General features: G+C 35.9%; 1 protein-coding gene across 3 annotated transcripts in view; it reads left to right on the top strand.

Moving 5' to 3' along the window:
• SLF1 (SMC5/6 complex localization factor 1) overlaps nt 1–25,222 on the top strand; it is an 84,419-nt gene extending 59,197 nt beyond the window's left edge. For 2 of the 3 annotated variants that reach the window (XM_040448524.1, XM_040448507.1), the window contains 6 exons: nt 15,156–15,301; nt 16,322–16,485; nt 17,307–17,440; nt 19,355–19,447; nt 19,838–20,020; nt 22,645–25,222. In XM_040448524.1, coding sequence (XP_040304458.1) covers nt 15,156–15,301; nt 16,322–16,485; nt 17,307–17,440; nt 19,355–19,447; nt 19,838–20,020; nt 22,645–23,126 — 1,202 coding nt within the window. In that variant the 3' untranslated portion in view covers nt 23,127–25,222. The remainder of the gene's footprint in view (nt 1–15,155; nt 15,302–16,321; nt 16,486–17,306; nt 17,441–19,354; nt 19,448–19,837; nt 20,021–22,644) is intronic. The other variant, XM_040448515.1, reaches the window with a different exon arrangement.
• The last annotated feature ends 370 nt before the right edge of the window (nt 25,223–25,592 follow it).

Raw genomic sequence — 25,592 nt, 5'->3', positions numbered from 1 at the left:
AAAAAAAAAAAAAAAAACTCTAGTTGAGATTTAAACTATATCCATGTTTGAAAAGTAGGCTTAACCCTTTTTTTTTTTTTAAACTCTTCTCAAAACACACATAATTGGTCCTTTGGGCTTCTAATTCAGCTACAGGTGGGCAGTTTTAAAAAAGACATTTCTAAAATGGTTCAAATTAATCTCTTCCTAAATTTTTGTTGTTAGTATGACTTGATTTGTTACTATTGTCAAGAGACAGAAATCAAGTGAACAGTTTAAGAGAACAGTAAGTAGCTTTTCTATAGTTAATATACAAAACTAAAGTGTTTATTATGGACTTTAATAGCATAAGTTTTATCCCTACAAGTGGACCAGGTGTTTTAATAATGTCCTTTCTGTCAGTATATCAGTATGTTGATGAAGAACGATTTCTTTATCTCTGGATACTCCCTTTTTTAAAATTTCTTTGCATTTTTCATCAGGTGCTTTTTGCTTTTCCTAAGTCACTAGTAAAGATGTTATAGTTTGTTACATAACATTTAATTGAAGATAATGGTCCATCTTTCTCATGGCCAGCTGTACATTTTTGTTTTTCTTAGTGCAAAAATACAAATCATATTATGATGATACTCAGATTCAAATCTATTAATTTCAGTTTAGTAAAACTGTTGTTCGTTTTTGTTCTGTAGAAGATTAAGGTAGAAGATATTTCAGTAGATAAGTAAAATCCTTTCTTCTTTCCTTCAGATCTCATGTCTGTTAACCCACATTGATGTCCTTCTCTTTTATTTCTAAACACTTTGAACAGAAAGAGTTTTCTTATATCCCTTTCTATATTTTAAGATCAGGTGATCTGAAATTATTTTTTTATGCTTATTGAAATTTCTAGTATATTGGCTTAAACCAGGGGTTGGCAAACTTTTTTTGTGTATGATATCACATAGTAAGCATTGTTGGCTCTACAGGCTCGTAGTCTATCCCAGCTCCTCAGCTCTGCAGTTGTACGAAGAGCAGCCATACATAGAACATAAATGGACATGGTGATGTTTCAGTAAAACTTTATTTATAAAAATAGCAAGATATTGTTTCTTAACTTCTAACTTAAACTTATTTTTTCTCCTACTTTTAGTGGAAAGAAAACATGTCATCAAAATGTACTATAATATTTTTTACATCTTTAGAGAAATTTAGTAAAACTCCCTTTACCCTTCGCAGACTACTTCATTATTTTTTCCTGATAAATAATGTTTCCAAACTCTTTTATTTTTTAATTCCTCTCCATTTTTCAGACCTCTTTCATAAACATGTTTTCATAATTTTACTAATTATCTCATCAGAATGTTTCTATTCACTTTATTTATTCAACATATTTTTATTGCTACTCTCCTAAGCACCGAAATAAATACTGTGTCTAGTGAAGGGGTGGTAACAAAACGTGGCCCTTGATTTTTTGGAGTTTTTGGTGAGAGAAACAGACTATAATTAGATTAATGTAAATATATCGTTTAAAAATGCTGAGTGCTTCAAACAAGAAAAACTAGGTGTTGAGATGGGTGAACTTATACTTCATATCAGGTAATCGTGTAAAACAGAACCTGAAGGAAAAGTAGGAGTTGGGCAGACAGGGAAACATGTTTCCATTAGAAGACACAACATTTACCAAAACTGAGATAGGAAGAAGCAGGGCCTGTTTGAAATCTTAAGGTAGCTAGCTGATGGCAAGATGCAAGAAGAGTAGCCGGAATAAAGGCAAAGAAATTGTAAGAGAGTTTGCAGAGGAACTCCTAAGCCATGTTGATGAGTTAGAAGCTCTTTTAGGGGTGCCTAAGTCGCTCAGTCAGTTAAGCATCTGACTTTGGCTCAGGTCATGATCTCACGTTTTGTGGGTTGGAGCCCCCAGTTGGGCTCTATGCTGACAGCTCAGAGCCTGGAGCCTGCCTCAGATTCTGTGTCCGCCTCTCTCTCTCTGCCCCTCCCCTGCTTGCACTCTGTCTCTCTCTGAAAAATAAACAAACGTTTAAAAAAAAAAAGTTTTTTTTAACAAGGGAGTGGCATGACTTGATAAACACTTTTTAAAAAGCCTATCAAATGCTCTTTCTGGGTGAATAACTTCAATTGGATCATCTCCTTTGAACAATACAGCGCAAGTTATTTCTACTTTGTTTTTGCCTCTGCTTAGAGGTGATATGTTAAGAGATCAGTTGGTTGTAATAAACACTGTGATGATAGGCTTTTTTTTAAATGTATAACTAGAGATTTAATATTCAAAAGAATTCTTTCAGAATAGAAAATTTTTGCAAATCATATATCAGATAAGGGGTTAATATTCAAAGTATATAAAGAGCTAACAAAACTTGAGAGCAGACAGTCTGTTAAAAATTGGGCGGAAGAACTAAATTTGTCCAAAGAGGAATCAAAATGCCTAACAGGCACATGAAAAGATGCTCAGTAGCACTAATCATCAAGGAGGTACAAATCAAAATGACAGTGAGATATCACCTCACACCAGTTGGAATGGCTATCATCAAGAAGACAGTGGTTCACATGGATGTGTTAAAAAGGGAGCCTGTATACACTATTAATGGGAATGTAAAGTAGTCCGAATACTATGGAAAATAACATGGAAGTTCCTCAACAAATTGATCCACGGTGCAATTCAGCAGTACCACTTCTGGGTGCATACCCAGAGGAAATGAAAACAGGATTTTGATGAGGTTTATGCACACCCATGTTTGTCACAGCATTATTCACAATAGCCAAGATATGGAAAAACCCAAATGCCCATCGTTGGATGAAAGGATACAAAAGATGTGGTATACGTATACCATGGACTCTTATTCAGCCATGAGAAGGGAGGATATTCTTCTATTCACAACAACATGGATGGACCTTGAGCACGTTACACTAAATGAGAGAGACAAGTACTGTATGAAGTCACTTACATGTGGAATCTTAAAAAGTCAAACCTGCAAAAAACAAAAAGCAAACCCAGTAAAATTGATGTGACATACATTGGGTTCTGGAATCAAACGGTCAAGAAAGAGTTCTTGGGATGTCTTTGGTGCAAAAGCACAGTGACAAGAATCATGGGCAGAAAAAGCTACACTGGGATTGTGAGGAGTGACTGATGATACACTATTAAGTTGGGAGGGGCTTAGGGATAGTGTAAGTCTCTAAGGAATTTGGAAGCAAGGTTTTTGGGACCTTGAGGGGCTAGCTGCTGTTTAAGAATAAGGTCATTGGGGCGCCTGGGTGGCACAGTCAGTTAAGCGTCCGACTTCAGCCAGGTCACGATCTCGCGGTCCGGGAGTTCGAGCCCCGCGTCAGGCCCTGGGCTGATGGCTCAGAGCCTGGAGCCTGTTTCCGATTCTGTGTCTCCCTCTCTCTCTGCCCCTCCCCCGTTCATGCTCTGTCTCTCTCTGTCCTAAAAATAAATAAACGTTGGAAAAAAAAATTTTTTAAATAAAAAAAAAAGAATAAGGTCATTTACTAATCTCTAGTAAAACCTTAGTCATGAGACTCTTCAGATGTGTATCAGGGGGCCATATGTTTGGAGGATAATTGCTAACCTATAGCTTGGGATGGGGGGCAGGGGGGTTGGCAGGGAGTAGAGATAAAGGAAGTTTTCAAAGGGATTTTCGTATGTTAAAGAAAACTTACAGGATCCTGGAGGTTGGGCTAACATCATAATGTCAGGCTAAGGTTGCCTTTTGCATCTAGCAAAGTACTAACATTGAGGCATTTGAGTTCATGTAGGAAGGTCCCTCTGCCTGTCTTAAGTACTTGTCAGTGGGCTGCAAAGGAAATTTAATATTTTTTTCTTCTACGCTTCTTTTGCCTTTGTTTTCCATATCACAGTGGTGGTTACTATAGGATGGGGAGTGAGGGGATAAAGGTGATTGTGTTTAAGGCTACAAACTTGAAGCGAGTAGTAAATAAGCCATAGAGATCTATCTAATGTACAATATGATGAACACAGATAATAATATTGTAGTATAATGATGTTATATAATAAATGCTACTTCAGTGGCAATCATGTTACAGTATATAAAAGTTTCAAAGTGACAGGCTGTACACCTTAAATTTATAAAATGTCATATAGCAAGTTGATTAACATCTTTTGATGATCATTCTTACTGCTTGCACAGTTTCAGTATTTACAGTGCAGTAGGTTGTAAGTAGTCAGTTGTAACAAAAGGTTTTAAATAACTCCTTTCTCATTTCCAGTTCTTATAATTGTATCTCATTGGAGGCTATTTTGGAGAGGTTTATTTGAATTGAGCAGTCTCCTGTATGTGTGGGGCTAGGTGGATCTACTTAGCATCTGACCGGAGCTCTTTGCCTATATGGCAGTGTGTGCCTCAAGGCAGGAAGTTTAGGTCTTTAGGCAAGGCAGAATTTCTAGGTTAGCCTGGACACTGTTTATATTTGGGGCTGGATCATTCTTTGTTGTTGGAGACTGTCCTATGAACTGTGAATTGTAGGGCTTTCAGTAGTAGCTGTGTCCTTTGGCCACTGAATGCCAGTAGCACTTCCCACACTAGTTATGACAACCAAACATTGCCAAATGTTCCCTGGAGGAATTCCCCACCCACTTAGTTCATTCTTTCTCCCTCTTCACCCTGCTATGCCCCCCTCCTGCAGTCAAAATTCAGACAATCAAGAACTGCAGGAATACCAGCCCTGAGCCTTTTGTTAAGGCATTTGAGCAGGATAGGACTCTTGTTGGGTGTCTGGAGTCTTTTCAGCCCAAAGGAACTCAGCCCCTGTGTACAGAGGTCAAGTTTTATACTTCATATTGATATTTAGTTTGTCATTCTGTTCAATTTTTAAAATGCATTTTAACCTGTTATGTTTATTTTGCTGATTTTATTGACTTTTTCCAGAGTTTGTAGTAAGGGAGAACAGAATATGCCACCCCAAAATGTGCCACCTTGGCATGTGGGTTATTTTGAGCTAAAGACAGTTGAGGACCAACAGACTTTAGGAAGAGTTTTATCTCCCCCTTAACTGCCTAAAATAATTTAAGTAACTTTCTTCCTAGACTAGGACTTCTATACAAAGAGTATGGGCCAGATGTGGTAAGCTGGGGCTAACTTGGCAGGGTCTGTTTGTTCTGATTCCTGTATGTGTCCCATTGTCTCTGCATAGTATGACAGACATTTTGTTACCATACATTTGCTTTTCCCAATTGCCTCAATTGCCAAGTGTCTTTGAACCTCTCCTGTCTGTGTGTGGCTCCTGCATGAAAGGAATTAAATTTGTTTTTCTTCTGTTAGTCTTATGTCAATTTAATTAAGACACCAGCCAAAAGAACCTAGAAGGGTGGAGGAAAAAATTTTCTTCCCCTACAAGTGGCCACAGAGAGAGAGTAGTTTTAGTGTCTGGATGGTGGACATTCTGTGGCTGCTGCAGCTGAGAGATCCTGGGACTATTTTCAGAAAGCCACAGAAGGTAAGAATTCTTATCATGTCAGTTTCCCAGATCTCTGCCTGCAGCGTCCAGTGGAAGCAAGAATAGTGAGAGTCCTCTTTTTCCTTTTATAAATTTAGATTAGCAGGAGGAAATATTTGTGAAACTAGTTCCTTGCATATAGGGACTCTGGGAAAGGTGTGTAATTAGTACTCTTGGTTTTGTTTAATTTTTTTTTTTTTTATTTAAGTAATCTCTGCATCCAACATGGGTCTTGAACTCATGATTCCAAGATCAAGAGTTGAATGCTCTTCCAGTTGACCAGCCAGGCACCCCAAGTTCTCTTGGTTTTTATTGGTCATTTTCCTCTCAAAGATGGTCACTGTTTTTCTTTGTCTCTCTGTTGTGTTATTTGTCATAAGGAGGAAAATTGTAGGGTGTAACAAACACAAGCCCTATAAACCTGCTATTTGAGCCACTGACCTCACAGACTAGTGAGTTCACGGTTCTCTGACTCTTATCAAATTGGCATTTGTTTAGACAAGCTTTGTTGTGCGTTAACATGCACATAAGGTGAAGACTTTTGGAAGCCAAAGCTGCAAGACTGGTGGGCACGGGTCAAGCACTTAAAAGCTGTTAGAGTGCTCACTACCTAACTCAGTGACCCCATGTTAGGATAAGTTGGTCCTAGAATAGGTTAGATTGGCACTAGGTCACCCATCATCCTCAAGATAATTTCTGTGCAGTGAGGTTCTTTGATTTAAAATAACTCAAAATTTCCAACTGAGCAACATGTCCCTATTAAGTATTACTCTGGCTCTGAGAGCCCCGAGGCTCAGTTAGTGTACATATAAGAAAAACTGGATGAGGTTTTACTTTTCTCTTGTTCTGTATCTTGAGAACTTGGCTTTGTGACCAGTGAGAATATTTTCTATCCTCTCTGCCAGGTGCAGGGTGCACATACCAGCATGCATCTTGGTGCCACTCAAATAGACTGGAGTCCCGAGACATGAAATCATAAGCAGCACTCTCTTTCTCTGAGTGTGCAGTCTATGAGGGGAGTTTGTTATGAGAGGTCCCACTCAGTCCATAAGGGGTTTTAGCCGTCTCAACCTGTGTCATTTTGTCAGTGCTAGAAAAGTCCCATTCCAGTAGCGCCTGCCTGGTGTCATAGATTAGCATGTGTGTGACTGGAGATGTCTCACATTCTCCTTGGAAACCTGAGACAGTGTTATCATTATACCATTTTTACTGTAACAACTTTTGTAGACTCTTTGAGTGAACTTCTTGAATCATAGGGGCTGCCTCTTCTGTACCCACTTGAGGAATGTCTCTTGTGTCCATGGTAAAAATTGATTCAGAGCATAGAAAGTTGCTTCCGGGTTTTTCCACAAAAAGACTTATTAGTTTGAGTTGCTATTAAGATTAATACACAATCGTTCTTGTCAATGGCCAGACAGTAGATACTTTATAATACAAAAATATATAATTGGTTATATTTAAAAGGAAAAATTTTAGAGAGATGTCATCTTAAACAGTTGGTGCCTTTGGAATGACCAGATTTAAAAAGAGGACCTAAAGGGGGCACCTGGGTGGCTCAGAAGGTTAAGCATCTGACTCATGGTTTTGGCTCAGGTCACGATCTCACAGTTTTGTGAGTTCGAGCCCTGCATCAGGCTCTGAGCTGACAGCGAGGAGCCTGCTTCAGATTCTCTCTCTCCCTCTTTCTGTCTCTGCCCCTCTCCCTACCCCACTCTCACTGCCTCTGTCTCTCTCAAATAAAATAAAACTGAAAAAAGAGTTTAAAAAAAAGGACCCAAAGGAATATAATCAGTAGCCTTAGGGACTCCTTTACAAGGTTAAATAACAGAAATTAGAACAAAAATTATAGTACACATCCAGTGTAAATTCTCTGTCTTAAATTCCAGTCCCATCTCCTCAGCAAATTCCCTAACTCCCTGAATTCCCCTGCCTTCCCTAGAAAATTCCGTATACACCAGCTGCCTGTATAAATTTTACTTTCTCTAAAAGATTTGCCTGGAGCTTTTCAGTTTGTACTTCAGACGCGAGTGTATAGGTTTCTAGTTTAAATGCTGAAGGCTGGGAAGTAAATTTAAACAGAAGCACCTGTGACAGGCAGTAGGCCTCACTTTACTATTTCATACAGTTCCTCCTACTTCCCAGGGCTTTGTAATCAGGCCCTGCCAGCTTTGGGCCTTCCTATGCAGTGTCCCTAGAGGATATATCCTGGAACCCCCACTGCAAAGAATTCATGACCCATGAACAGGAGCAGATCTTTCACATTATAAAGCCCTCTTACCTCCACTTTCAGAAGACATACCAAATTTAGAGAGCAGAAACATTAATGGCCATTCACAACACTACTAACAGAGACCTTGATTAGCTGCAAAAGAGTGTTCTCCCCACCCATGGTGTCGCTGTAGTTAACTGACAAGCCAGATGGCTCCCTGAGGAAAAATCTGCCTCCCATAGGAAACTGGTGACCACAAAGTGTCTCTTAGATCCTCCAACAGATGATCAGCTGAAGGCCTGAAGGCTGGTGTTTGGGATCTGATAGAAGCAATAGTAGAGGCTTTTTCCCCTAAGGTGAATTGGTCCAAGGTTGAATTGTACAGTCTGAAAGAAGGCCTTTGTGTTTTAAAATGCTTAATAGAAACTTTACAGAGGCATATTGCACTAAACCCTGAAGTTATAGATAAGGGAATCTTTTGGTTTCTATCTTAGTCGGAAATCCTTTCCATGATGCAAGCCTTTATCTTACAGATCTTTGCAAAACCAGAAATGAAGCCCTGGAAACAATTACCATCCCTCAAGTCTCCCTTATAAATCCGTGTAGATACTGTAAAAGATTGGGACATTGAAAATAGAATTGTCCCTCACTTTAAAAAGAAGGCAAAATTTAGATAGCAATTACCCCACATCTCTGATAATAGGCATATGTATCCCAAAAGCTGAATCTTGGAGAAAACTGTGGATACTTTGTGCTTTTGTGATGTGAATTTTCTACCCCCAGATCCTATAAGACCTAAGAGCCATTCTTTGAAATGCAAACTTTAGGAAAAAGTTTTTTATCAAGAAGGAGGGAAAAAGGAGCTTGGTGGAAATAAAGCGAATAAAAAATCTTAAGTGTCATCTCCATAAATATTGAGCGAATAAAAAAATCTTAAGTGTCATCTCCATAAATATTGAAAAGCTTTAGCCATCTGAGGAGGTGATTTAACTTATTTGAACTGCCAAAGCAAAATTTGGATCCAACTGCTCTTTTAAAAACCAGTAAGGTTTGCATTATCATACCCATCTCATGGCTAAAATTTTAAAACAGCTATATTGTGTGTGGTAGATGTATTATTCTACCTCTGGATAGTGTTGCTAATACCAGTTTTTAAAAGAATTCTACTTAATTGGCTCAAAAACAAACAAGTGCTTATATGGATTAAGTAATCTTAAAATTCTGAGAAACACATAAGACCTAACACAAATGCCTTTTAGGTCCACATAATTTGGAAAAGCAGTTAGTATTAAAGCTAGTTTAAGTTCATTGGTTTAGTTACAGTAGACATGTCTTTAAAATTATCAACACTGAATATAATGCAGACATACAACTTACTGTACCTGAGTTTATTAGTGAAATACGTTCATGTTATCTCTGTTAAAAAATTTGTCAGCAAGAAAAATAGGTTGGGATGGCTGACTTTTCTATCTCATGACATTTTCATGGGTAATCCGAACATAATTGTTGGGAGCAAGTGATTTAGGTAGATGTAAGTGAGATGAGAATTGTTAGGTGAATTTTTTCCACAGTAATTATGTTTTATGGTATGTGTACTTAAAAAGCTTTCCAAATCTCTTTGGTAACTTCTTAAATCCTTAGAGTTTTGTTTGTAAAGTCAAGTTACATTATAAAAATTAATTTCTTTTTAAAAAATGTCTTTTTTAATGTTTATTTTTGAGAAGGAGAAACCGAGCGCAAGTGGGGGAGAGGCAGAGAGAGAGAGACAGAGACACAGAATCTGAAGCAGACTATAGGCTCTGTGCGGACAGCTCACAGCCCCTGATGTGGGGCTCAAACTCACAAACTGTGAGATCATGACCTGAGCCCAAGTCGGATGCCCAATGGACTGAGCCACCCAGGTGCCCCCCCCTTTTTTTTTTTTAATTTTTTAAAAATCTATTTATTTTGAGAGAGAGCGTGCAGGCAAGGTAGGGACGGCGGGGGGGGGGGGGGGGGAGAGAGAAACTCAAGCAGGCTCCGCAGTGTCAGTGAAGATGTGGGCCTCTAACCCACAAACTGGGATACCATGACCTGAGCCGAAATCAAGAGTTGAACGCCACCCCAACACCCTGGTAGAAATTCATTTCTAAATAAGATGGAAATACTAGATCATTTCTAAATAAGATAAAATACTACAACATTAATTACCGTATAAAGTTTTATCCTCTTTTGGATTCACAGAGGAACTAAAGATATTTGGTGTGTTAGTAAACTTGTCTTTTGTCATTTTGGCAAATTTACTGTGAGGAACAATATATTTCTAGAAATGATTGAATGTGTTCAAAATTTCTTGGTAATGCTACAATTGTCTACTTCTTAGTTTTTACTAGAAATTAACATTTCTAAGGGTTAAGAATTTTATTTAATATATGTAATTAAGACTACTGGAAATAATAGGGGTGATAACTGCATGCAAGGAACAAGTCGAGTTTCTGACTAAGAGAAGGTATGAGGTATGGAGATGTGTTTTTGGTAAGAGAGAAACAAGTAATTTTTTCCTAATTGTTTCAGAATGGGAAGGAGAGAGAATTTTACCTTCGAGGTCAAGTTGGCTAAAGTTAAATGAATTTATTATGAGGGTTTTACAAAATAACCTTTGAGGTCAATAATGTACCTACATTTAAGTACAGCTAAAAGTATTCTTTCATCTGCTAAAAGGACAAAGTTTTCTTGGACCATCCGATTTTCTTTCAATAATGTGAAAGGTTTTTATTCACCTTTTAAATAATCTGCCTAGGAAACAACAATTCTGTGTATTATCAAAATAATTTCCTCTGTTGTCTTAACAAGTTTTTGATTACTTAAGAAAACAGTGTTCGGGGCACCTGGGTGGCGCAGTCGGTTAAGCGTCCGACTTCAACCAGGTCACGATCTCACGGTCCGTGAGTTCGAGCCCCGCGTCGGGCTCTGGGCTGATGGCTCAGAGCCTGGAGCCTGTTTCCGATTCTGTGTCTCCCTCTCTCTCTGCCCCTCGCCCGTTCATGCTCTGTCTCTCTCTGTCCCAAAAATAAATATAAAAAAACGTTGAAAAAAAAAATTAAAAAAAAAAAAAAAGAAAACAGTGCTCTCTATTGCCAAGGTGTTTTTTTTTTTTTTTTTTTTTTCTGGCTACTGGAATTTTTAATTTTGAGCACACAATCTTTGTCACTTTGGTAAGTTATCTCACAGTGGCTTATGATACTGTTTGACCAAGCGTTCTAAAATCTTTTTTTTTTTTTTAATGTTTATTTTTGAGAGACAAAGAGAGATAGAGCACAAACAGGGGAGAGGCAGAGAAAGAGGGAGACACAGAATCCGAAGCAGGCTCCAGGCTCTGAGCTGTCAGCACAGGGCCCAATGCAGGGCTTGAACTCACAGACTGCAAGATTGTGACCTAAGCCAAAGTCAGATGCCCAACCAAAGGAGTCACCCAGTCTCCCCTAAAATCTTTTGATACTCTAACAAACTTCTCAAAATCGAATTCTAAAGCCATTTGTGACTTCGAAGTAAATTTGTGATTTTGCAAAGGATCCCTGGAATATTGCAAAAGATATGTTCTTTCTGCTTGTCAAATGTGCATTTCTGAACAAATTAGGTTTATTTGATAAGTCACATGGGAAACACTGTCAAATAAGAAGTAATACTTAAGCCTTCTTTATGTTGTTTTTCTATAGTTGTATGTTAAGTGTTCCAAAAATAATATAAAATTCCCAGAAATGTGATATGTGCTGGTATAATGTTGTCACTTGTAATTCTAGTCTTCATTTTTTTTTTTTTACTTTTTTAACATTCATTTATTTTTGAGAGAGAGAGAGAGAGAGAGAGAGAGAGAGAGAGAGAACGAGCGGGGGAGGGGCAGAGAGAGAGGGAGACACAAATCTGAAGCAGACTTCAGGCTCCGAGCTGTCAGCACAGAGCCTTGATGTGGGGCACGAACCCATGACCATGAGATTATGACCTGAGCCAAAGTCAGACACCCTACTGACTGAGCCACCCAGGCACCCCATTCTAGTCTTTACCTTAAGATGTGTGCCAGAGAGATAACCAAATAACCAGGGCCATTTTTAAGTTTGTTATTTACAAAGAGTTACTGTTCTGCTCTGTTGCATTGTGAATATGTTTCATCCTCAGATTCATGGAAAGGACTCTGACAAATACTGTAGTATATTGTTTCTCATAATTTTAAGATCATACCATTTAATTGGGTAAGGATTTGCAGAACTCTGATGGAGATACATCATTTCCTAAAACTGCAAACATAATATCCTGATCAATAAGCATTAATTTTATGGGACTGAATGGACTAATGAGGATGACTATAATTTTTATAACTTTTTGTTTGAAACATTACTGTTTTTTAATGTTATGTTTTTCCACTTTTAAGGAAACTTGATAACAAACTGGTAAAGTATACTTTTGTAAGCAAAGACAAAACCTTAACCTTTTCTCCCTACCTGATCTCTCTGGAACTCAGAAACTTCTTAGTATTCTTATTTTCATGGCAGTACAGTTATTTGCATAAGTTCAATAAGAATCGGTTCTCCTTGTAACGAGACACATTTGGATACGTTGGTTATGTTGCCAAAGTTTTGGCTGGAATGTCATATTTGAGAATGTGCATAGAATCGCATTATGACCAGACAGCTTTAAGGAACTAAAGCGGACTTCATGAAGCCATTAAATCCCCTTGGAAAAACAGCCTGGTACCTTGCTTTCAGGATTCCCAGCAGCCTTACCAGCTAAACAGGGTCACTTCCTAGCAGGCTCAGAAACCTTGGGATATTTTGGAGACCTCAAGAAAAGAGGAATTTATCCACGTCTATAGGTATAGCAGGCAAAGTCTTATAGCAGGAACTTTGCTTGGCTTCCTAGCCTCAAGAGTCTTTTGAAAGTTGAATCAGAGTCATGCCTGGCTGGCTCAGTCAAAGGAACATGAACTCTTGATCTTGGGGTCATGAGTTCAAGCCTCATATTGGGTGTTAAGATTACTAAAAAAAAGAAAAGAAAATTAACTTTTTAAATCATAAAAAATAAAAGGTCAATCTGAGATTCCTTATGAAAAGTTCCAGCAGATTTAAAAGAGCCTGTATGGTCAATATCTATTCTTGCTGCACTTATGTAAATAATCAGCCACGTTTACTAGACTTCATTTGCAAATGAATTTGTCTCATTGTGGTTATATTTGATAAAATGAGGGTGACTGTAGAAAGAAAAATTGTTTCCATAATACACTTTTATGGATATCAGATCCTGTTTCTGTTAATTGCCTTTGAGGTCCTGTTTTATACCTGTAAACTGGACTAGATGCTGAATTCTTCTAGTTCCCTCCAATATTTGGCCATAATTCTCCAAACTGGCATTTCTAAGTTTTTTTCCCACCTTTCTGACTTGGAATTATTGAGAACTGAAATATCCCTTTTCCTGAAGCTGTGCAAGCAAAAGCCGGATAGCTTGATATAAACTTTATAGAAATTACCACAGCAGCTCCTGCATGGACTGTCTTCATACCTAATGCTGTATGGCCACTCAGAAAACTCACCAGAGACATTGACACTGCAAACGAGGAAAATCTGTCAGATTGCCACTGCCTGCACTTGTTCAGTCTGAAGGTGTTTTGAGCCAGACATCTAGAAATCTTGACTGGCTGCCTTCACAACTTAGAGATTTAGATTATAGTCTGTCCCAGCCATTAACTTTTGCTTCCATAGAAATAACCTTAGTAAATTCCGGATTGTACAATGCAAGCCTAACTTTGGGAGCACACCTGTATTACTACCTCCTAAAATGAGACACAACTCTTTTCATTGAACTGACCAGTTCTCAGGGCTAAGAGACTGGTTCAGTGAGATGGAGCAATCTATCAACTCAGCTTCTAGAATGCTAAACTTCTTGGGAAGTTTCAAAGGCTGGACTGAAGGGGAGAAAAATATGCCACCCGAGAATGTGTCACTTTGGCAGGTGGATTATTTTGCACTAAAGATAATCAAGTATCCAAAGACTCGAGGGGCGCGTAGGTGGCTCAGTTTGTTAATTATCTGGCTCTTGATTTCAGCTCAGGTCACGATCTTGCATTCATGGGTTCGAGCCCTGCATAGGACTTCACATTGACAGTATGGAACCTGTTTGAGGTTCTCTCTCTTCCCCCCTCTTTCTGCCCCTCCCACACGTGTGCTCTCTCTCAAAATGGATAGAGGGTTTGGTCCTGAAAGAGAAATATCAGCAGAGGTAACTATAAAGAGTATAAGCTAGGAGTGGTGAGCTAGGGCAAGTTTAGCAAAGCCTATTTGTTCAGATTCCTCTCTGTGTCCCATTGTCTCTGTATAGCATGTCAAATATTTGTTTACCAAACATTTGCTTTTCCCATCTTCTGTAAATTGCCTTCCTTCCCTGTGACCCCTACCTCCATTCTCCTTAACTAGGATGGCATGTAAACCTTAATTACCTGTCTTTGAACCTCTCATGTATATGAGGCTCCCATATGAAAGGAATTAAATTTGTTTTCCCTATGTTAATCTTTCTTATGTCAATTTAATTAATAGACCCGCCAAAAGAACCTAGAAGGGTAAAGAAAAAAAGTTTTCTCCCCTACAGGAGTGAATCTGCCATATTGTATAATATCACAACTTTTTTGTCCTGTTTTAATTTTAGCTCTTTTAGCATTGCGTTGATTGGTCTTGTTTATTCTTTACATTCCATTCTGTTACTTATACAGAAAGTATCAATGGAGAATTCATAGCATCGAATAGATTATTTTGTGTGGCAAATAGTCCTTCATTACTTTCAGTTCTTGTGTATATTTATGCATTTCCATGTTATTGGAAAACTTGAGGTTTTTGGTAGAAAAGATTTGAGGCTCTTGGTGTTTCATTTTGGTTTTGTCATTTAAAATTATAGCCCCCTCCCCTACTTCCTATATAGTAGATGGGTACAGACTTCTAAGGATGTCCTCATACATTCTCTTGTCTTACATTTTCCTTTCCTTTACATTTACTCCTCCTCCGCAGTGATAGGATTCATGGATGTTGTCAGGGGAAAGGGCCTAATTTCTTTCTTCCTGTCATCTCAAATTAAATAATATATGTGTCCATTAAAAACCAAGTACTGGTTCGCCAAAGACATCCCTATTGTGTGAAGATATCTTTACATTAGTTGGAAAATATAGTGATAAAATCCTATACCTATCTATTCATATATCATCTCTCTGTTCATGTGTGTGTGTATCTAATTTCAAAACTTTTATTTAAAATAATAAAAATTAATGATTGTTTCAAATGTGAGAACATGCACCATAAAAAAAAAATTTCTAATTTCTTGAAAGACAAGTATCATCTTAGGAGTATCGTCTGTTTTTTGTGCTTTAAAATCATATGGATGAATCTTACTGGTGTAGGAATCATCATTTCAATGAATGACACCCATGCGGAAATACTCTGTAGAAAGAAGTTTTATAGGGTGTAGCAATAACTATTTTTATTTCTCTTGCTTTGTACAGACTTTTCTTCACAGGAATTAGAGATTTTCATTTGTTCCTTTTCCTCCTCCTGGCTTCAAATGTTTGTTGCAGAGGCAGTCTTTAAAAAGTTGTGTTCACAGAGTTCCATCAGCATTTCTTCTGAGCCACTCTCTCTCCAAAAAATGGTAAGCACCAGTCTGTTCTAGTTCTTCTAATTGCCAAAAGATGACTTCATAAATTCAACTTTAAAATGTTTTTGTTATTTCTAATAATTGGGCAGAGCTTATTAACTCTAAATCTTACAAATTTATATAAATCTATATAACCTTTCAATTCTGTGTAAGAGTGGGTATTTTCTACCTTGAAAATGAAGTAATTAGTGAATAGAAATTTTAATTATGTATTTGAGAGTAATTAAGGATTGATAACAGAAAAATAATACAAAAATATTTGTTTCCTTGCCATAGCACATAAAATAATAATTTCGGAAAGATGTAGATCCAAAAAAATTTTATGTAGTATTTAATGATACTTAAAAAGCAAAATGTGTCATTGATGCCACAAGTTATTCCTCTTTATCATATATATATATATATATATATATATATACATACATACATACACACACACACATACATAAGCTGCGTTTGATTCAAGGTTTTCCAGTTTTATCTTGTCTGTCTTTAAGATCTACTGTCTTCGGTTTCTTCAACAAATGAGAAACATGCTTGTTTATTGATCAAATTGGGCAAATACTGTTTTGCAGCAATCCTGGTCTTCACTGACTTTTGCTCTTCTGATTCTACTTATTCCAGACTTGTTTCATGTCGAAGGAAGGCATTACCAAAGTGGAAATGACAAAATACTGGTTGTACATAAACCATAAATATTTCAAATATGCAAATGAACTATAACAAGTTGAACATTAGGCTAATCAGAAGAACTTTCCTAAATGAGCATCAAAAGTGAATTTGAAAAAATAGTTACTTTCAAGAAGATGTTTTTCTTTTTACGTATGTCATATTAATGACATGGAACTAGCGGCTTTCTTAATATCTTGGCATGTTCAAATGAGAAAGGGTAGCAACCATAGTGATTAAAACAAGAAAATATAAACTAATGGTGAAATGAATCAGATAGTTTCTTTTTAATGCTTTTCCAGGTCTTTGTAGTTGAGAAAGCATTATAATATTATTTTGCAACAGGTATATTCCTATTTGCCAGCTTTGGGGAAGGCTGGTGTGCATGGGGCTGGAAAGATACAGATATCAAAGAAAATAGGACAGCGGCCTTGCCTTGAATCTCAGAGAGCCTTGTTAATGCTGAATGGTGCGAAACAGAAACAAGTGGAAGGGCTGCCAGAATTACCGTAAGTGATGGTCATGTATCAACCTCTTCAACCTTTTTTTTTTTTTTTTTTTTTTTTAAAGTACGGCCCTTTTTTGGACACATTAAGTCTTAAACTTAATATTTACCTGTGATGTTGTCTGAATTATACTGAGTAGCACAAAACTCAGTTTGAGATGTATAAATAAATGCATATGATCAACATTATTACTTTCTTTAATGCAGGGTATATGTTTTATATTAAGAGCAAGTGCTTCCCAAAAGAAATAAAACTGTTTTTCAAATTCTTTTACACCATTTTTGCCTGTGATTTAAATTACTACTTGTATATATAATATGATAAAGATAGGATTTCAGAATCTATAGTCATGTAGGATACTCTGAATTGTTAACAGTAGCTTTCCCCAAGTGAGATACCTCTTCTAAAAGTTTACTGTATAAAATTCAGAAAACCTTAAAATGTTTTTAGAAAGAATAGGATCAGAATATGAAAATAAGAATGGGGAACAAGGGCCTGCATTTGGATCTTAGCGCTTGGCTTTTTTTCTCTCTGCCAAATGTAGTTTACTTGGTCTCTTCCTCTACGTGACAGTCCACATTCATAAATTTTTCAGTGGGCAGTTGGGGGTACCATGTTATTAAAATAAGAATTAATGCATGAAAACTTATTTCTGTACATGTGAAATAAATATTGAAAAAAATAAGCAGTAAAGACGTGAATGAATAAGGGTGGGGGGGTTAAATGAACAGGGGGCTGGATTTTTGAAAGTACTCAGTATGTAATGTACACTGCCATACCTTGGTGAAAAACCAGCTTTCATTTTTTTTTTTCTTTATTTTCAGAGAGCTGAACCTTGCTAAATGTTCCTCATCGTTAAAAAGATTGAAAAAGAAGTCAGAAGGAGAATTATCATGTTCCAAGGAGAATTGCCCCTCTTTAGTTACAAAGATGAATTTTCACAAAACTAATCTAAAAGGTATTCCAAGTATCTAATTTATGCTAGGAACTTCTCATGGTTGTAGTCAGTATTTGCAAGTTTTACACACTGGCCCTGATGAATACTTGAACTTGACTAGGTCCAGAAAATACCTTCTTAGCATATTATTTTTTTGAACTGTCATTTATGCAAAGAAAGTGATTGTTTAATACTCCGTATAATAGAATATTCCTCCCTTTCTTTTTTCCCCCTGCCTCTCCAGATATTAACTCATATTGAGCTCATTCCAAATTTGCCCGCCTTACTTTTCTATTCCACCTCAACCTGTGCAGCTTGGGATTAGACTCTTTTGATTTGAAAGTATAATTCAGTCTTCATCTCTCTCAGTCCTAGACATTTTGTGAACAAAGAATGGGGAGTAGTCTATGTTACATAGCTGTGTTAAGCATATGGACTCTTTTCTCCCAGGCATTGAGCCCAGACTATGAAATGTGTTTGGCTTTTGGTTCTGACTATACTGGAACCTAAGTACCTAAAGGATGGAGTTACAAGAATAGTGCTGTAATAATTCACTTCGGCACCTCTTTCACTTAGTGACCTCTTAACTAAAATATAAGACTCTTCCAAGAGTCTGTACCTGGCCAAAGAAAATTGCGCAGTCTCTTGATACAGAGCTGTACTGTGCTTTTAATACACAAATTTTCATTAGGACACCAATGTGAACAGGAACAGTGAAGCTCTTTTAATCCTTCAACATGAATAAAAGTTCATAATTGCATTTCATGTATTTAAAATAGCTGCCCATTTAGCTCAAAATGTGAAAAATGTATTAAAGGAGAACTCCAATATTAACTGCACAAACAGTGTCCTTTTTCTTTGTTTATTGTGTCAGAAAGTAAAATGAATATGAATGACTTTAAGCTGAACAGCAGAGGGAACTGGGAGGGAGGAAGAGAACTGAGAAATAATAGAGGAAAAAAAACTTCAAAAGCTTTTCAGTGCATGTAAAAGAGATGTTTTGGTAGAAGTTACAGAGATAATCTATAAAATTGAATACTAAAAATATGCTATTTAGTATCTTATATCAAGAAAGAGTTTGATTATTTCATTTGTTTTCTAGACAGTCGCTTATTATAAGTTGTTTTAATTCCAGTTACATCAAATTATCACTACGTCTTATTAGTCTTGGTTACAACAGAGATGGATATGGACACTTTTAGCCAGCAGGCATTAATTGCATCCCTCCTAGAAAAAACTTTACCATTTCATTTGTCACTCTGTTTCAGCTTTAAATGGTACTAGGATTTTTTTTTTGTGTGTGTGTGTGTGTGTGTGTGTGTGTGTGTGTGTGTGTGTGTGTGTTTATATTAAGATTCCCCCATTTCTCCTTCTCTGTGCTGCTGTAGCCAAGCCAGACAGCCTATTGAGAAGCAGCAAACCATCTGTTAATGGATTTGAAGTTCTGAATTATACTTGAGTGTGTAGAGGCACTCGTGCTTAGCCAGAAACATTCATTTGAATTAAGCTATAAATGCTGTATAAAAAAGAGCCATACATTTAACGTAGGTTCATGAATAAATTTAAGAGAGGGCAATTGCACTCTAAACTTTTATTGCTGCAAAACCCAGTATTTTTGGTGTTCTCTGATCATTTGGAGCTTTTATAGCGGGATTGAAGCTTTAAACCTTGAACTAGGGGGAGACAATGCCTGTATTAAACCTTTTGCAGTAGAATTTCATTGCTGAATTGCTGATAGAACAGAAGCTCTATGGATTGGTGGGTATCCCTCCCCCTTCTTTTTCTTAATGCGAGAAATGTTTAAACCAGTCAAAAGGAAAACTCAATAAATAATTTTCTGGCATGTGGCCAGATCTCCTAGTTCATGCCCTTTGATTATTTTCTTTAGTTTATATCTTGTCTTCTCTGGAATAATCTATTAATTTTTTATGGCAGGAGAAACAGCCCTCCATAGAGCTTGCATAAATAACCAAGTGGAGAAATTGATTCTTCTTCTCTCTTTGCCAGGAATAGACATCAATGTTAAAGGTAAGTTTTCCATTTTTGTGGTCTGATCCAGTGTCTTAATATTTGTGGTATTAAATGGTTTTATGTCAACATTAAGAAAAATCATTTAAGTTTCTTTACCTAACATATCTTTAAAATATTACCAGTTACAAAACCAAGAAAATTAGTGATTAATAGTGCAGAAACATTTTTTGTCCATATTTTGATAAGATCTCAAAATCCATATTTTAAAACTGTTTTATTTTCTTACAGTTAGAAATATGACTGTATGTTAGACATTTTTATCAAAGCATGCTATTTCTATATGAAGCATCTAGAAAGTCACACTGATAAAGGAAGCAGAATATCAGTACTTCACTACCAAAAGTCCTACTTTTGCTGTTCTAAAACTTGCCTTGATTTCTAATTTAGACAATGCTGGCTGGACGCCTTTGCATGAAGCCTGTAACTATGGCAACACAGTGTGTGTCCAGGAAATTTTGCAACGTTGTCCAGAGGTAGATCTGCTCACTCAAGTGGACGGGGTGACTCCTTTGCATGATGCACTGTCAAACGGACATGTAGAAATTGGCAAGCTGCTACTACAGCATGGGGGTGAGTGCATTTATGCTAAACGGGTTTTGATAAATTATCCAGTTTTTTGATGAATCCCTTAAAGGTAGACAGCATTTTATGTTTAAGATCTGTAAGGAAAGATGCCTTTATTTCATATTAGTGAAAAAGGTAAAAAATCTCCTAGAACATAAGCACCTTTTATTTAATAGGGGTGCATTTTCATAATCCATAAATATTTATTTATTTTTATTAATTATAAAGCCTATTAGGTTTGTATATGAGGGTGTATTTTCAATTGAATGTGTTGATTTTAAATATTAATCCTTTTACTTAAATTGTGTAATGTCTTTGTGAACCAGCCATTTCTGAAAGCTTATTAATAAAAGAATGTAAATGTTCCATTGTGATTACTTGGATTTTTCATTCTTGTTTCATTTCTTGTATGTAGCTGCTAACGCGATTAATCTTTTTTTTAATCTTTTTTTTAATGAGTCATTTCTTTACAGACTATAAAAAAAGATAACCTAGAATATCTTTTCTTAATTCATATTTTGCAGTCACTTAAGTTACAGTAGGAAGCTTTTTTTCAAATGATGTAACTGTTGTGCAGGGGTTTTGTGATGGAGATAACTTGAGCTTAACACTCATCTGCTTTTTCTAATTTTTGATTCCTGCATTTCAGATAGCACCTCCAACCCCCTCTTAAGTGAAGTTCTTCTTATATCTGAACTGAATAGTATACACTGTAGGTTAAATTTCACAGATAACTGATTTGTGTTTTACAAGAGAAACAAAGGAAAAGTGATGACTAGCTTGTAATGCAGAAATAAAAATTTGTGTTAAATTTTCTGTGACTTTTATTTGTGCTAACTTTAAAATTATTTTCTCTTATAATTAAAGCTGTTTCATTTTGCATGAAAGTAAAAAGCATGTTTTCTTTAGGTGTGTTTCACCCCCTTCCCTCCCCCCCCCCCCCCCAATATATACCCATAAGTGAATGGTTGTATAGCTTGGTAGCTTAAGCAATTTGGTTATTTATAGTCTTCTCCTGCCCCCTAAAGGCCTTAGTGTGTCTGTTTTAGTGACACCATTTCATAATCAATATGTGTTTCAGTTCTTCCACTTTTTTTTACTATTACATGTTTACTAAACTATAATGTTCTGTCTCCTAAGTGCTTTATTTTTCTACTCAATCACGTATGTGACATTCGAAGCCAGTATTTGGCCTTGCTTCAAATGATCTAAGCGATGGTAGAGCCATTATTGTATTAAGTCCAGCTCTTTGGAAGAGAATGGGATTATACTGACCAAAGTGAATTTTTCCATGGCTCTTGGTGAAGAATAGTAAATGTTTGAGTTTATTGTCATAAGAGAGGAAATCTACTTGCAGGTGAATTTACCACAGCCCTTTGACAGTCACACTTGCACTTACCTTTCCCGTAGTCATAGTCTGACTTCAGATCTGTCAGATGGTTTAACACCATCATTATAGTAATTACATTAACTCTTCATTATGAGTTACCCAGTGTTGAGAGAAGTAATTTCAAGAGTTTACTTACATCTCTAAAGCCTTTGTTTACTTTTGGCATCTTGGGTCTATAATTTTGTTGTATTTTTTTTTAAGAGGGAATCATTTGGTGCAGTTTTTTGAAATAAAACATAATGACGAGACCTACCTAATTTTGATATAGAATTCTCTTTTTTCCATGAAATCAATCACATATTCTCACTGGCTGATCTTTTATATTAAATACATTTTATATCTAGACCACTACATGTGTTTCATCAGTTTCATCATTAGGAATTTTGGCAGCTTTAATCTATTCTCTGACAACATATTCTTCTGTTGTATGTAGGATCTTCTGATCATGTCTTCTAGTACTAAAACCTTTCTATCCCTTATAAAATTTTTATGGCAGAACGCATAAATAATTATAGGACTTGACGGGGGGGGTTACAGAGTACTCAGTGCTATGTAACCAAATACGGAGTCATTTTTCTTTTGCCCTTCCCATATTATCCTTTACTACCCAGGGGATAAACTCTTGAGTGCTTGCTAAGTAGATATAGATAGGTTTAGCTAGGACCGAAAGATGAAATCTGATTTTGACCCAGAGAAGTTAACATTTAGTTTTTTGAGAATCAGTTTTTGTACTAAAAATTGAACATAAGCAGGAATAAGTGAAAAGTGTGATCTGTGGCTATGCAAGGTTTTGTAGTCTTTAATGCAGTCACCTATTAGCCATGGAAGGGGACAGTACCTTTTTTTTCTTGGTAAAATTACGATACCTTTAAGACTCTTACACAAAATTGAAGATGAATATATTTTGTTAATATCTTCTGGGAACACTGAAATTTTTAGGTGAAGATGACAATTGATGAAGTTTTACACCCTTCTTTTAAATTTGTAGTTAAATCTATTGTTTATTGAACTAAGGCTTCTGTTTTTAGGCAAACCTAATTAGGCATTGCTGGAAAGTCTGAGTTTTTTTAATGTACCTTTATTAGGCATTCAGTTCATATAGCCAGTTAATTTTGTCAAAATGAATTAGGACAAATTTGGATTGTAAACAGAGACCTGGATGCTTTTAAAAAATAGAGAAAACAACTGTTAAGCTGCCAAAATAAAAATGTTTTAACATTGTATGTTTTCTTTTTCCCAGGCCCGGTGCTTTTACAGCAGAGGAACTCTAAGGGAGAATTGCCCTTGGATTACGTGCTATCATCTCAAATCAAGGAGGAACTATTTGCCATTACAAAAATAGAAGATACAGTGGAGAACTTTCATGCACAAACAGAGAAACATTTTTACCACCAGCAACTTGAATTTGGTTCATTTTTACTTAGTAGGATGTTGCTAAATTTTTGTTCAATTTTTGATTTATCTTCGGAGTTCCTTTTAGCTTTCAAAGGGTTAACTCATCTAAATGAGCTGCTTGTGGCTTGTAAGAATTATAAGGAAGCCACCAGTGCTCACACCGACTGGTTATTGGATCTTTATGCTAGAAATATAAAGACATTGCAGACGCTCCCAAATATTCTTAAGGAACTGCCTGAGAATGTAAAAGTGTGCCCCGGAGTGCACACTGAGGCCTTATTGGTGACACTGGAAATGATGTGTCGTTCAGTCACAGAGTTTTCGTGATGATGACAAAAACAATGAGTCCACTTTCCAAACGTAGTTAGCTTGCTTTGTCATTTCTCATGGACGTCATAGCTTATTAACAAATAATAATTGTATTTATTTATTGACAGAATTTGCAGCTTTGCTGAATTTCAAAAGCACTTAATGAGCTGCTGCAAAACTCTAAATGTAAGCCCCTGACTTTTTCCATGTTGTAGAATTTGACTCAGAAGTAAAAAGAGTTTCATTTGGTTTACGCTGTTTTCATTAATCTTTATTATTTCTTGTTCTGAAAATATTTATTTATATTGTACATGTAAAACATTTTAATTTAAATATTTTTTCAAATCAAAATGTAACATCCTCTGTTCGAGGGATTTGAGGTTTAGAATCATGACAAGGATATTCATGCATATGTGTACCTATAAGCATGTAGCTACCTGTTTTCTTCTCTGTAGGCTGTTGAGCTAAAATTACTCAGTTTAGTTTTGTTGTAAAATAAACATTTCTAAAATTTACAATAATAATACTCTCTTGGTTTTTAAATGCGGTGAATGTGCCAAGTTTGACAGTTTAATCCCTTGATCTACCTTATTTTAGCAGTTCATGTACAGTTTATTTCTACTCCATGTAATCACTATTCTGTAAGTGAAAACATATTGCTACGAACTAAGTTTTACCAAATATCAAGATTATAAGCGGTAACTAAGTAATAGATTTGAGATTATCTAAAATCTTAATGTGTAGTATGAATTTATGTTTCAATTTGCAGGTTTTTTTCTAACAGCAGTTTATGGTAAGACTGAAAGAAAGGGTGTGGATAATAACCACTTTTGAAATTGGAGTTGCTTTACTTGTGGGAATAAGTTACACTGTGGTACAGCTGAAAAAGAAACATTAAAACTTCCATTTAGCTTTTTTTTTGTAACTAAAGTGATGATCTCACAGCAATTAATCTACTAAAGAAGCAAACTTTAGTTTTATCTCAGAAATCTTTTAATAAGATACAAATTCTGAGTGTTTTATTACTGGGTTTATAATCTAACCTGAAAACTGCTACATTTCAGCTGCTATATCAGCTCTGAATAAAAATCACGGTTTCTTTTTCTATATTTTTAAATCAGTAATTTTTTACACATACTGTAAGAAATATTAGTTGTTTCTAGTTAGCCTTCAGTTGTGAAATAAAAGCCTCATTAATATTTACTTAATCTGCCAGAGTATCAGAGAAAACATGACGCAGCAGAGACTGAGGAACACTAAAATACTCAGAAAGATCTAGTAAAATGTTTCCCAACATGATGAATAAGGACATTTTTATTCCAGAGAATAGCCACTTTACTTCAGTTGTGAAGGCATTGTGGAATAATTGCTTGGTCAACTAATATAAACTTAAATACATAGTTTTGAGATCTAATAGGCATAGTTACAAATCCCTATTTAATATCTTAATAGCTAAATTATAAGGCAAGTTCCTTTCTGAGCTTTTGTTTTCTTACCTATCAAATGGAAATAACACCAGGTATTATCTCTGTCATGATAGAATTGTTAGCCTATCACCTTATATGCCTCTTAATAAATGTTGCTTCTTTTCTAACTCTTACCTTCTCTTTTTAGCTACAATGAATCACTTAAGATAGTAATTGCTTAAATAGGTGATAATTCTAAGTTAATAAAATAATCAGTGCTATGAGTTAGGGTTTTGCACGGCTTAGAAAAAGTAGTTTTCTAAATTAAATGATCTCAAGAAATATCATTTAGTTGCAATGAGAAGTAATTTTTCATAACTATCTGCCCACTTTTGCAAGTCATGATAATGTGAAATATTAAACACTAAAATGCTATTGAGGTCTCTGCCCTTAATCAGGTATCATTGTAGTTTTGCAGTGACTCAGAAGTACAACTTGGCAAACAGATTACTATGTTCTTTGTCCTAGTTAACAATATCAATATATGTATATGAATTTGAACAAATGTATGTGAATTTAAGCCTTCAATGAGAAACTTGATTTCTAATATTCCTTATGTTTTATTTTAGAAAACAATAATTGCTTCAGATTGATCTTAGAGGTAGATGAAATAGAAATATTAATAAATAAAATTCATAGTCTTTTCGAGTCCTGGCTTTTAGTTGTAAATGTTTCAGAGTTCCAACAGCTGAAGGCAAGGCTGAGTTATGCTATTCTTTCTCATACATTGCTAGATTTAATATCGTAGTTCACTAGATTTGTTTTTAAAAAATCCTATCAAGGCCCTCATTACAAGTGTAAATAAATCCTGGAATAAGACTTCTGAGCTGTTAAGATGCGCCCTTCCCCATATGTAATCCCTACAAATATTTGGAATATAAAAGGTTTTAGAATGTTTACTGGTAGCTTCTTAGGAAGGGTCTCTTTGAAGTTAAAATTTTCTAGCTTGTTAGTTATTAATTTCCCTATGCAGAATAAAGTGGTCCACGTTTATACATTTTCTGTCATTTCCTTAACT

This window comes from Herpailurus yagouaroundi, unplaced genomic scaffold (genome assembly GCF_014898765.1).
Source record: "Herpailurus yagouaroundi ecotype Mexico unplaced genomic scaffold, PumYag 29, whole genome shotgun sequence".
Classification (NCBI taxonomy): Eukaryota; Metazoa; Chordata; class Mammalia; order Carnivora; family Felidae; genus Herpailurus; species Herpailurus yagouaroundi.
The sequence above is the reverse complement of the archived record's forward strand: the minus strand, read 5'-3'. Positions and strand labels throughout refer to the sequence as shown.